Below are 13951 nucleotides of genomic sequence, written 5' to 3' on the forward strand. Positions count from 1 at the left end.
CTTGTCAAATCTTCGTAGCATTTTTTTTTGTTTTTGCTCTTATGATTTATCTCAAGCTCAAAACCGGAGAAAAGTCAGCTCACAAAGACCTCATCTATTAGCTTTGCTTCAAAATATTCTTCTGTGGACTCTGAAATTTTGTTATCTATACTAGCTCATTTCTGAAAATTAATTAAAAGAAGAAGACACGATAATTTGTATTTGTCGTCCTGACAAGAGCACAAAAACTTTGATCTTGCGGTGTTTCTTTAGAAACAACATTTGTTTACAGATATTCAGCGGTTTTTACGCTTTTTACACCTCTTGACATCTTTAAAGAAACAAAGTGACTCTCTAGCGATGACAATAGGCAAAAAAGTGAGAGACGACGACTATGAGACCTGAAGCTTGATTTTAAAGTGGGGCTCAATTTGGAGGTCCAATTTCTGAATTCTTTAAAAAAATTAGGTAAGACTACACAGACGCAACTACTGTGAAAATAAACAAGTACGGGATTCAAACCAGCACCTATTACTTGCCAGCCTTACCAGTATGCGCAAACCACGACACCAACTGGTCCTAAGGCATCTCTTGTAATTCGCTCTCCAATACTTTCTTGTTTCTTAAGGTTTCAATTCTCTAGTTAAGCATACGTTGAACAGGAAGAACTACTTGTCACGTTATGCCAAGCTAATCTTATGCACAATTTACACTAGGTTGTTCTCTCTCAGCCTGCTAACATCATATTACGGCGTCTATGAAAAGCTATAGTCATCAAATTTTCATTGAATAAATATGTGACAAAAAATTAATTGTTTAAGTAGGGCTACTTAGAAAACAAAAGGGGCGAAAACAAACGCAAAAGTTTTTAGAAAAATCAAAATTAAGAAATCCGAAAGTTTTTATTTTCAGTGATTTATTTTTTTGACAAAGTTGTGGCTTTTATCAATATTTTTATAATTTTGTTTTATTTAGGAAATCAGTTTTTAATAATAAGAACGTTTTAAGATTAAACTTTTGTCAACCAGGGAAAGGAAACTGTTTAGATTCTAAACTGTCTTAAAGACACGTACTTGTATCTTTCTTGGGCAGATCGCTCAAAGTGACATTCTCAATGGGGTTCCCGTCATGTGTTGTGGCACCATTCACGTATCTGTAGATGTTGAACTTGATGTCATTACTGTGCTGTCCAAATGTCTGGAAGTTGATCTCAATTTCACTCTGGGACACTGGGGTTGTCGCAATCCTCACCACCGGATGAGCACCTGGAATAATTACCCTCCTCTGCAGACGAAAACACACTATGTGTATTTTCCAATATTCGCCGCCAATCAGAGACTGAGAAGACTCTATTATCGCCTGCACACCTAACTATTCAGTCTAATAGATAGTTGCACTATCTGTATACCATTACCACCGTTATAATTGAAGTTTATCTTCAGTGTTTTACAGAGTCGGTTAGTCTGGGAGAACTAGGTAAGTATACTTCGCGCGCAGAATTAATAAGCCCGAACTCTATACCCCTTAAGGCTGTAAAAGGAGCCCAACTAGTGTCTGCCTTGAATGCATCCTAATTTGACAAAGCTTCATAGGACAGGCATGACATTGACACTCTTGATAAGACTTGGGACATCATGTGAAGAAATTGAAGGACAAAGCATTTTCAAAGCATTGACAAAGAGATTTCAGACTTACACTAACTTCAGCAGAAATGTGCACGCCTTTTATTTTTGTGACACTAATTTCGAAAATTAAATAAAATACCGTAGTTTAAGTCGTAGAGTTTTTACTAAGCCGCTAAACTAGCATTAATAAACAGATCAAGTTCCACGCTGGATGGAATTTTGGCCCGAAAAATAATAAGAATTGACCGTTTCGGGAAATATTTTATAGTCAAAACTGTCGAAGCCCTCCTTAAAACGGTATAATTGCTTTTGGCAGCTTTTCTAACGTAAGAAATAAGCGTTTTTCAGCGTATTTTTTTTAAAAAAAAACCAGCGTTTTTGAGCGGTTTCCAAACTTAATTGAATGACAGTTTCTGAACGGTGTTTTACAGAAAAATGACCCTTTTTGTCTAGAATTGTTAGAAAATGACCGTTTAATTCCAAACACTCTGACAAAAATCATGCTGACGAACATCGGCCACTTATAACTAATTAGATGATACAAATTTTGTTATGCTTCTAGAATACCTGTGACAGCAGTTGATGTGATTGGTTCACTGTAGAAGATTGTTCGCACTTCACCTGACCCGTGTTCGTCCACCAGGCACTCTTTGAAGGCCCTGGCTTTTATTGTGTAAGAGCTGCCAGAGTCCAGATTGTCAAATTGGTCCGAGGGAAGTCCATAGGCCAGATCAAATCCGTAAGATGCAAGTGTATTTCTGTCATTCAAGTTGAGCTGAAACGAAGGAGTCACTCTGATTAATTATACGCTGTCGCTCCCGAAGACAAATTACGTGACTGAACAAAAAGTACGGAAGTGCATCTTACCTTTTCAAAATATTTTATAAATCTTGATGTTACGAAATGTGAAGTTCTTTCTTCATAATTCAACTTAATCTACTTAATAAACAATTACATGAAGTAACCAAAAATTTGCCAACTTATAGACTTCTTAAAGAAGTATACATCCTGTCAGATGTATCCTTTTATATGAATAATTAAAACAATTAGAAAACAAATACAGATAAATTGCAGAATCAATCTTTTCCCACAATTAGGCTCCAACTTCAATTTCAATTAGTTTTTCAATTTTTCCAAATTCCTAAAATCTGATTCGGAAGTCAAAGTTTCTTAAGGGGCAGTCATATGAGTGAGTGGCAATCTGCAATTTATTTTCCGATTTATCCCGATTAGTTGTACAAGGGATTTTTAAGCGTTATTTAATAATCAGGTCTTTTTTCATTTCTGTTGTAAAAAGCAGCGTCAAATTTGAGTAGCTTTACTTGCGCAAGAAGTACATTTTGAGTTGCAAAGATATTTCTGAACACTTACGGTTCTCGCGAAGTCCGTAGTCACGTTGAAGTTGTAGAAGTAGTATTGTTTTACGTATGTTCCGTTGCTCAAGTTGGTACCGTGCCTAAAGAAAAAACGATCATTGATTATCCTAGTTTTCCCTCGACATTTCGACACTTTTTATGCTCCCGGAAAACAATGACTAACTGGTGCCGAATTAGGCTCACTCTTGCGTCTTAATGAGCAAGTACATGGATTAGTATTGTTGGCTTACGGGTTTTCGCAAGAGGAATAAAAAGCGTTTTTAACTAAGTAGAAAAAAAAATTTCTCAAAATGAGAGAATAACAAGAATGGTATTTTACAGTAGAATTTAAAGATTTACAGGAGAGATCTGATTATTAGATCGAGATGGTGATTTGATTTTGGGGATGACAAAAGACTCAAAAATCAGCTTTAGATAAATCCATTAACAGTGCGCGAAAGTCAAGATACAAAACAACTCTTAGCACCATGATTTACAGTGGGGTTCGCAAGGGTTACCCAATATGATTTGCTTCTGCAAACTTCCCAGAAATCAGTCGCAGGGGGTACCATAGATGGTATGCATTTACACTTTTCTAAGAAGTCGTTCACATTTCCGGTGGCATCATAATCATTCAATACATGCTTGGGAGATTTTTGCATCAAATAATCTCACTCTAATATTAGTTATCTAGATTCACCAATTTAAACCGAATATTCATTCTAAGCATCATTTCCTGACGATTGATTTATAAAAATTCTGTGATTAAAATCAATTTGCTCTTGTCTTTGTAATCTGGTAAGTTAAACTTTCTTCCTAATTCTCACTAAGTTCAAGACTATATTTTGATCGATATTCTAATAAGTTTAACGTCATTAACCTTTAGGAATGGTATATTAAAGTAATCAAAGAAAACTATATCTCACTAAATGTTTTTGATTTTTGGCTTTTTGTACCATTAAAAACAATTATCAACGTTTTTGTCATTGAAAGTGGTTTTGAAGGCTTGTTGCTTCCTCAATATACTGGCATTATCATTTACGAGTTTGCTTGGGGCTAAACTTTAAATCATTCGTGTGACTTTTTTATCGATTTAAGCAAAACACTTGATTTTCTGGAAAACAGAATCTGATGATTGTAATTGTAGAATTTTAGATTTCAGGAAAAGTGGTTCGGGGGCCTTAGCCTCTAAATTCCAAAAAGTTTCAAAACAAAACTTTTAAATAATGTTATTTTTCTGTACTAAGCAAAAATTAACTTACACCGATTAACTTCTAGTATTTATGTCTAAAAAAATTACAACAAAACACGCCAAAATCTAGGTATGTTCTTTATGTCTTACAAACAGAAAAGCGAGACTTGATCTACGAAGTGAATTTAAAAAAGAAGCTCCAAAACAGTTAAAAATGTCAAGCAGTATTTATGCTCTGCATATGGTTAAAAACACGTGGTTAAAACACTTAGTTAAAATTACATGGTTAAAAGATGTTCATCCCCATTTTAGTTACCAACCTCAAATTTGAGATGAGAAGTCTCATTAAAAGTTCAGTTGAGAGAAAGTCAGAGCTGCCATTACTTATCAAGTTCAATATCTGTTGAATCAACCGCTTACAAAGTCCTTAGTTACTTAGCCATTATTATTTCAATCCATTTTAACTTTAAACATCTGAGAATTAACACAAGGTTAGTAATTTTGCTAATCTTTCTTAATATTCTTACAACAGTTTGTGTTAGAAATTCTATTTCTACAGTAATGATCTTCGTTGGTACCAGAAGCAGCAAAAATGAAATACCTGCTGGCAAAATGATGCTATATGACAATTTTAAGATCTACCAGTCAAATTGGCAAAAAATGACTGCTGTTCATTTACATGTCACAGATTGGAATTGAAGCAAAGTAAAGGACATAAAAAAATACTGTTTTCTTGCATCAAAAATTTAAAAAACTGTTTTTTGGTGGTTATTGTTAGAAGGTTGAGAGAGGACAACCTAATGTAAATTGTGCATAAGTTAAGCTTTACATAGCTTGACAAGACGTTCTACTTGTTCAATGTAAACTTGGCTAGGAAAAAGAAGTCTTGCGGAACAAGAAAGAACGCGTGAACGGGTTATAATAGGTACCCAAGTTCCAGAGCTTAGACCAATTGGTGTAATGGTTAAAATACTAGACTTGCAGGTAAGAGATGCTGGTTTGAATCCAGTACTGGTCCGTTTTCACTCAGTTGCACCTGTTTAGATTACCTAACAGTTAGGCTGACTCTTGTTTCTCAATAAGCAAGTATATGGATTAGTATCAAAAAGAGTGAGCATTAAATCTTTTAAATCATTCTAATTAAAGCAAACTATATCTAAATAAATAGATAGAAGTTTCAATTTTTGAGCTTTTGTTCCACGCAAAACATTTTTTCTCATGTTTTGCTCATTACAAAATATGGCATTACAAAAAGACATGTGGTTCCACGATACTGGTATTATCCTTGACCAGTGTGCTTAGATACATTATTTTATATGGTTCGAATGACCTCCTCGATGTTTTGAGCAAAACCGTTACACTGCTGGAAAACAGCCAACGTTATTTGTAATGACTTCCTTTGGAGCTCGAAGCACCAAAATGGAACAATTGACAAATTGATGAGCTCAAGCATTCGCTGTTTTGGATAAAAGATCTAATTTTGCTCTGTAATCTGAAAACTGCAAGATTTTCTTATTTTAGTCCTATCTGATGGCATTAGATAGCGAGAAAAAAATCGGTAATTAATGATCAGTTTTGTAGCAGTTTATTTTCTCGCGATAGATAAAAGAACTTACCATTGAGAGTCTATGTCTGACCACACTTCGTATCTGAAACAATTAAAAGAATCAGTTAAATAATTAGTGATTAACTTCTTTTCAAATGGAATGGTGCAAGTGGAACATACCCAGTCAAGGCTCCAGTTGAGGGTGCATTGAAAGTGACATAGAACCCGTAGAAGAAGCGGGTCACCGAGTCCAAATTTAGGGGTGTCTCCGGATCTGAAATTTTTTACATGCTTAAGCTCTCAAGTCAAAATAGACAGATCGATTTTTGTTTAACCCCCACAATTGAAGCACTCTCTCTGCCAAACGCAATCATCAGATATGTTTAGAACCGGTTGCGAAAAAAAAACACGGAAAAATACCTGATTTTAGGTGGGGAAAACCCCACTGAAGTCCCCCCGGGAATAAACCACCACGGAATAAACCCCTCACTTGACAATTTAAAGAGCTGCGCATTTGGCCATGACTGTCGGGCTATGGTCATGCCTTAGTGGGACTTGATTGAAACTATCACAACAGAACAAACTATCACAGCCAAAATTCAACGTTAATATGGGGGTTTATTTCCGCGGGTTTCTTTTCTGTAGTTGTCTATATTCTGTTGGAATCAAACTAGGCGTGGTTGTGACGGTTTATTTCTTAGACCCGTTTAAAAGGAAGAGAATACACACTTTTCTTCCAGATTACCTTTTTCGATTAAAAGCTGAAAACGATATATCAGGTAGAGGGTGCCAAACTTTCATCTCACCGAATGAGAGGGGATTGATCAAAGTTTATTAAAGCAATAAAGAACCAAAAGAGAGAGTATTAAGGCGCTGTGTTTAGTTCGACATTTTATTGAGGATTAACAGTTCAGTCTCTGAACATTTTAAATCAACAAGGACTGCACCAAACAGAAATTTGCTTCATTGAATTTTCCTATTTAAACCTTAAAATCACAACTAAAGGCTTCACTTGGTTGACGTATTCTACCAACACGGCAATTGGAGTCTCCCAGAAAAATGTTTGTCACTCACTAGTACACCACACGAGTGTTTCACTGATGTTAACAAGATCGTTTTTGTAGACCCAGGCATCAAATCTGTAAGAGGTCCCTGGCACAAGATTGTTTAGAGTCAGAGGAAACGCCAAAGATGTCCCTGGTAGATATTCATCTCCATCAATGAAAAGTCTGAAAACATTCGAGAAGAGTTCATAAACTATCATATAAAAAATAACATATTCATTGATCACACTTGGGTCGAAAATAGCTCCAAGAATTTTAACTGATACACAATGGTACGAAAAATGCTAAGTACAGCATCATTTGTATTCTGTAAACAAGATTTGTTGCTTAGTAAGTCTGAATTGTGCTAGGGCGTCAAGAATTCGTCAAGTATCATTCTAGTTTTCTACGCTACACTGAAAGAATGGTTACACATAAAACATAAAAATGGCAAAAAATACAAAGGCAGCCGAACTCAAAACCACGCGCCACTGCAAAGCTTGTTAAATTTAGGAGAAAACTAGAGTGTACGTCTTCGAGTTTTTTTGAAGAAATGGAGCAAGATTTTGTAAAAGTCCAACGTTGGAGTGCGGGCAAGCGATTACTTATTTGGCGTTCAAAGATTGTCAGTGACTGCTTCCAAGAAAGAGAGGAGGATGTACAGGATTGGTCAATACAAGGACTTGATTGATCTGGATCTAAGTGCAATTTAAGGATAATTTTCAAGAACTGATTACGAAAAGTTTTCTTGTGGAAAAAAGTTAGATAAAATATTTAATTTAAATTAACTTGAAAAACTCGTAACAATTTTGAATCATATGCCGTTAGAAATCTTTATTAAATTTTTTTAAGTTCCCACTAGACGTTAAAAGCGCTAGAGACGTAATCAGGCGTTACCATAGAACAGAGTTGAACATTGCCCTATTTGTCATTGCTAATATTTTTGTTGAGAAAATTTTATAGTGTACAGTGTTGTCTCTTAGTTACCTCAGGTAAGAATAAAATTGTTCATTAAAAACCTTATTGTTTATTGGAAAAATGTGATAAGTTTCTCATCTACCATTTCCATTTCGAAGAACTGTCATATGAAAAAGAGTTTTATAACGCCTATGCGTGCATGTCAACTTTTTTTTTCATTTTGCTTCAAGAATGAACTATTATATCGCAATGCATATTTTCACATTCAATGCACAATTGTATTTGTTGAAACTTTACTGTGGCTTCACGTGGTATAACTTTCAACAGATTTGGTTTTAACTGATTCAACTTGTGTTACTTAAATCTCTACAACTTAATTCTTGGCACTAACTTTCTACTAAGAATCAAAATTTTTCTTTTCCCTGCAGGTGAGCTGAGTCAATCAGAAAAACTTCAAAAATAGCTCTCCCGATAAAGGTCTGGTTTTCTTATTTCATGCGTCCATATCATGATCCCGAGAAACATTTGTTTGACAAGCAGTTAGCTTGATGTATGTAAAAAAAGTATCAATTGAATTCCGAAGACAGATATAATTACCATGCCAATTGGAGTGTAGGGTAAATGTAAAATTTAAAATCCTTTAGTTGGATTAAAAAGTATCAATTAAATCAACTTTAGTTGAATTTAAAGTCTCTCCATGATGGGCTCCCATAATATAGTCTATGAGGATTTTAACATTGCCTACAGAAAGGGGCCCTGATTTTTTTCACAGTTTGAAATTTCAGATTATAACTAATTGGATTAGATACGATGAAATCATTCCAATTCTATAGCTCTGGCGAAAAAGCAGCTCTTAAGCTAATGTGATTTGCAATTGACGTCGACATGGATGAAATTTGTTCGTGCGTGTTTTTGGTACTGTAGTGTAGGAACCACTATTTGAAAGCTGGGGCTCTATTCGATAGAACTTTATTGTTCCGACCCCACTTGTGGGGGAAGGAACTATATACTCAAATGGGTTTTTTTTTGTTCAGTGAATTTTGGCCGATCGATATATTCGTCGTAGAGAAATGTGAGTGGTATCATTAAAAAGCTGGTCCAGCGTAGAATTCAAAAGTAAAAAGATTTTTTTGAATTTCGTTTTTTTCGAGGAGTTATCGAGGATTGAAGTTTTGTGTGAACAATGGGATCTTTAGCATGATTGTTCACTTTTAGTACAATTTTCTTCAAACTAAGATCTTTTTTACGAAAACATTAATTCAAATTTCTATAAAAAGAATAAATTTTGAGTTCGTAAAAGTTGAATGCAAGGCGATAGAAAGACTAGTTCTGGTCTCATAGGGAAGTTCACTATCAAAAAAAAAATCTAATTGAGAGCCCTTTTTTTAATAAAACTTTTCTCTTTTTTGCTTTTTTAAGTCACCTAGAGACAAGTCACATTTTATATCGACGTTCTATTAATGACAAAACTCCTTTATAGTCGAATGAAGCGCAATGAACAAAAAACGTCGTTTTCAAGGAATTGCTCATGTTTTTTTTTTGGCTTCGATTCTGAGTTTTCGTAATTTTGAATGAAATTTTGAATTTCTTTTTGAAGTTTTACTATTTTTTTGGAGTCCTATGGTAGGGATTCATTGACTAACAGTGCAATATGTTCCATAATGAGCATTAAGTGAACATGTCTATTTCATTGAGGGGGCGGCTAATGGCTGTTAAGACTTAAAAAATAATTTTTCGAATTTTTTTTTGAATATTAAAGAATCATAATCTTATTATAGTGAATTGTAAGTCAGTCCAGGGGTGAGAGCACCCTCTTCCTTCCTACTGCAACCAAAATTAAACTGGTTAGCGGTTTTATCTTCTATCTATTGGTTATATGACTTCAATGACAAATAATTTCAATTTTTTAAAATTTTTTTTGGATTTTTACGTATTATTGGTTACTTTTGAAATCTTATCACATTATCCAAATATTGACAGTTCCCATTAGCTTAAAAACGATGTTCTGTGGATGACCAATAAAAATTTTAAACAAAAATTTATGGTTTAAATGGCTTCGACAAGTTCTTCTTGCACTTTTCTACTGATTTTTTGGTTTTCTCCTGTTTTTTTTTGTTGTTTTAATAGTCATTATACTTACTGTGATCTCATAATGAATACCTATGCATGACAAACATAAATGTACTGCCACCGGGGCATCTTTGAGCGTTTTTATTGACTTCCGTTGAAAGCTATTGAATTTAATGTCTGTTAAAATAAAAATCATTTTTCGAAAATTTTATTTGAACAATAACAATTCCTAAATTTTTCTTGAACTGTTAGTGAGTTTCAGTATTGACTGGACCCACTTGCTTTTTACTGCGACTAAAAATATTCTGTTTAGCTGTTTTATCTTCTAGCTATTGGTTATATGACTTCAATGACAAAGATTTCAATTTTTTTAAATTTTTTTTTTGGATTTTTTGAATTATTGGTCACTTTTGAACTCTTTATCACATTATCCAAAGATTATTGTAATCCAATTGGCTTAGAGAGGACGTTCAGTGGATCACAGAGAAAGTTTTCATAGAATAGCTAATGGTTTAATTGTCTTCGACACTTTCTTCTCGCATTTTTCTGCTGAATTTTAGTTTTTGCTGTTTTTGTTATTGTTTTCTGTCATAAGACTTATTGTGATGTCTTTTTAACTATCTATGCATGACAGACATCATTTTCCTCCCTATGGGTTATATCTGAGCATCGTCATTGAGCTCCGATGAAAGATTGAGTTTACTGGCTGTTAAGGGTTTAAAAATAATTTTTCGAAACTTTTTTGAAATTCAACCATTCCTAATTTTTTTTCGTGAATACTCTTGGTCATTGTTGGTTCTAACAGAATCCATTTCCGTTCTACTATAGCCAAAATTAATCTGGTTAGCGGTTTTATCTTCTACCTATTAGTTTTAAAACATCAATGCCACGAGAATTCATATTTTTTTTGGGTACTTTATTTTGTTTTTCGATCCTTTTGAAATCTTATCACATCATCTTACTGCTGAGAGTCCCTATTGGTTTAGGGAAGAAGTTCAACGGATCATAAATAAAGTTTTCAGGGAAGAGCTTATGATTTGAGTTGCTTCGACATTTTCTTCAGGCACTTTTCTACTGAATTTGTGGTTTTTGCCTCTCTCTGTTGTTGTTTTCATAGTCATTAACTTGTTGTAAGGTCTTATTGATGAAATACGATTGGCAAAAAAACTTATTGTCCCCTCGAGGCATCATTTATTGTATATACTGGCTTCCGTTGAAGGCTAATGAATTTAATGGCGTTGATAATACGTGTTTTCCCGCAATTTTCGTGCGTCTAATGTATTTGTTTATATTTGTTGATTTTTTGAAATTATATTGATAAAAAAGGTTTTCCCATTGCTCCTGAAAAATTAATTTAAAATTGAAGAGTGTTTAGTGAAAAGTTCATTTTTTTAATGCCTTCGACCCTTTTGTCGCTCAATTTTTTTTCCTGAATTCGCTGTTTTTGTTCTTTAGGTAGCCGTAAATTGCTCACAGATCTCATAGGCTTGTAATTGAGGACTGAATGAATGATGTTGCTCGAAACATTCAGTATATAGCGAATAGGTTCCTTTCGTCAAATTTAACTTCTATTCATCAATCAGATGTCCCATCGAATTTCGTGTATTTCAAGAAATAACATATATATTGATATTATGTGCCACTGTTGTTTCGTTTTTCTGAACGTTTATTGAATGGCCATTTTTTGCGTTTCTTTTTCTCTTCCTTCAGAACAATCGCGTAATAACAGATCCCAATGGTTTTTAAATGTGGCCCAAGTAAACTTATTTAATCTTTCAGTATAAATCCTTCAACTGAAATAGCAGAAATAACAACTGAATTAAAAATACATATTCAGATGATAGGTATTGATTTTAATGGTAGCAAAGGTTTGTGTTTTCGCAAATCGTTTGTAATTTTTTGAGTTTCTCTTTAGTTTGTTTCTATGGCATAGTCTGACCACAGACGGGTGCTTTTGGTTTTGTAATGACTTTTTAGTAATTTATCAAGGATTTTTTTATTAAAAACCAATGTTTTTTAAGATTTTTGAATTTTCTTGGTGCAAAAAATGTTGATTAATTTTTAAGTTTCGCCTCACTGTTCGTTCTTTTTGTCGGCTTGTTACCTAGTCTCGTTAAGAAAACTTTTCATCTGCTGTATAGTTAGTAAAAGGTAAACTTGTGTAGTTAAGGTTTTATCTGACTGCATTTTGACGTTGTTACCAGGTGCTTTTAAATTTAGATATTCATTTTTTGCCGCCAAAATTTTGTTGGTGCTATTTTTTTTCTAGTCTCTTCAATGTCAGGTCACGTTGGTGCTGTAATGAAGCATGGCATTAGTAATTCAATTAGTAGATAGAATGTGTAACGATTGTTTTAAACTCAAACATCTATTTTTGTTATCTCTTGATTTGGTTGACATTTTAGTCAAAAATGTAGATGAGCTCGGGTCGGAACATCATGTGCGAACGCACATTAACGAGCCGCCTTGTTTAATTTAGTGGCTTCTTTATTTCCGAAAAGTATTGAAATGGAAGTATTTCAGACTGTAACTTTATATCATGAGATGTGTTTGTGTTTCAGCAAGCGATGAGTGAAGATGTGTTTCATGAGATATGTTTCAGTAAGCGCAACAGTGATAATTTCATAAAAACAGCCTTGCATAAACCTGGATTATTGTCATCGTTATTCCTGGGACGAGGAAATTCATTTCTATTATAAGAGCAAAGTTTGCTATAGAAATTCAACGCAGAAATTAATTTTCAAAAGACGACTCCTCTGGGTCGAGAATTCTTGGCAAATTAAAGAAAGAAATGCAATAATTAGATATTCTCTTTTTTCTGCATTTTTTTACCACATACAACGATAATCTTGCATTTCATCGACGAAAATCCAATAAACCTTGACCCGGGTATACAGCAAAATGGAACTTAAACTGAGTAAATAGGGTCCAAATTGGAGCGAAGAGAAATGGGATAAACAGGGACCCGGACCCGAGTGTCATAGACTTTCATTACTGAATCAGTATATTCCTATAGTATATCGACGATTCAGTACTGAATCACAGTGACCTAAGGGTACTTTGTTAGCCAAGTATGTTCAGTATAAATTCAGAAAGCATTTTTTTTCTGAAAGTAGGATGAACATGATGATTTGAGTCTTTCATAATGTTCATAGCGTTTTCAGAAAAAAAAAGAAATTTTCGAACATACTTTGTAATTTTTGGTTGAGCATGAAGATCATATTTTCAACCATTCAATATTATTGCCGATTTAGAGCAACCAACAGGAGACTCTACAACAGGAGGTCTAGTAATCTGAACGAGCGGACGGGCGCGGCGGGGGGGGGGGGCTTTGACCATCCAAACTCTACTATTAAATCTTTTCTCTTCCGTTAGTTCTATTCTACTGAATCCAAACGTGGGGGGGAGAGATTCTGCACTACCCCCCCCGTTCGTTGATTCTGCACCACCCCGGGCGCAGGGGGGATGACTATCCAAACTCTACTATTAGTCCTATTCTACTTCCAAACTCTACTCCTTTAGTTCTATTCTACTGAAGCCAAACGTGGGGGGAGAGATTCTGCACTACTCCCCCCCCGTTCGTTTATTCTGCACCACCCCGGGCGCAATGGGGATGAACATCCAAACTCTACTATTAGTCCTATTCTACTTCCAAACTCTACTCCGTTAGTTCTATTCTACTGAAGCCAAACGTGGGGGGGGTATTCTGACCCACCCCACCAACCCCCCCCCCGGTTCGTTGAATCTGCACCACCCACCCACCCACCCCCCCACCATTCGTTGATTCTGCACCACCCCTGGTGCAGGGGGGATGACCATCCAAACTCTACTATTAGTTCTATTCTACTTCCAAACTCTTTTCCCTCTACTCCGTTAGTTCTATTCTATTGAAGCCAAACTTGGGGGGGTATTCTGACCCACCCCACCACCCCCTCCCGGTTCGTTGAATCTGCACCACCCACCAGCGCGACCCCCCCCACCCACCCACCCCCCCCCCCCCCCCGTTCGTTGATTCTGCACCACCCCGGGCGCAGGGGGGATGACCATCCAAACTCTACTATTAGTCCTATTCTACTTCCAAACTCTACTCCTTTAGTTCTATTCTACTGAAGCCAAACGTGGGGGGAGAGATTCTGCACTACTCCCCCCCCCCGTTCGTTGATACTGCACCACCGCGGGCGCAGGGGGGATGACCATCCAAACTCTACTATTAGTCCTATTCT

At 35.4% G+C, this 13951-nt stretch overlaps 1 protein-coding gene across 1 annotated transcript in view; it reads right to left on the reverse strand.

Annotated features, from left to right (window-relative positions):
- Nucleotides 1-13951, reverse strand: part of LOC142341666 (uncharacterized) — a 159122-nt gene that overhangs the window by 65039 nt on the left and 80132 nt on the right. Inside the window, exons 26-31 of the mRNA XM_075392792.1 lie at nt 6772-6926; nt 5878-5971; nt 5768-5800; nt 2976-3060; nt 2172-2379; nt 1053-1244 (exon numbers count right to left, since the gene is read on the reverse strand). Coding sequence (XP_075248907.1) covers nt 1053-1244; nt 2172-2379; nt 2976-3060; nt 5768-5800; nt 5878-5971; nt 6772-6926 — 767 coding nt within the window. The remainder of the gene's footprint in view (nt 1-1052; nt 1245-2171; nt 2380-2975; nt 3061-5767; nt 5801-5877; nt 5972-6771; nt 6927-13951) is intronic.

Source organism: Convolutriloba macropyga, chromosome 6 (assembly GCF_964194025.1).
Source record: "Convolutriloba macropyga chromosome 6, txConMacr16.3, whole genome shotgun sequence".
Lineage (NCBI taxonomy): Eukaryota > Metazoa > Xenacoelomorpha > Acoela > Convolutidae > Convolutriloba > Convolutriloba macropyga.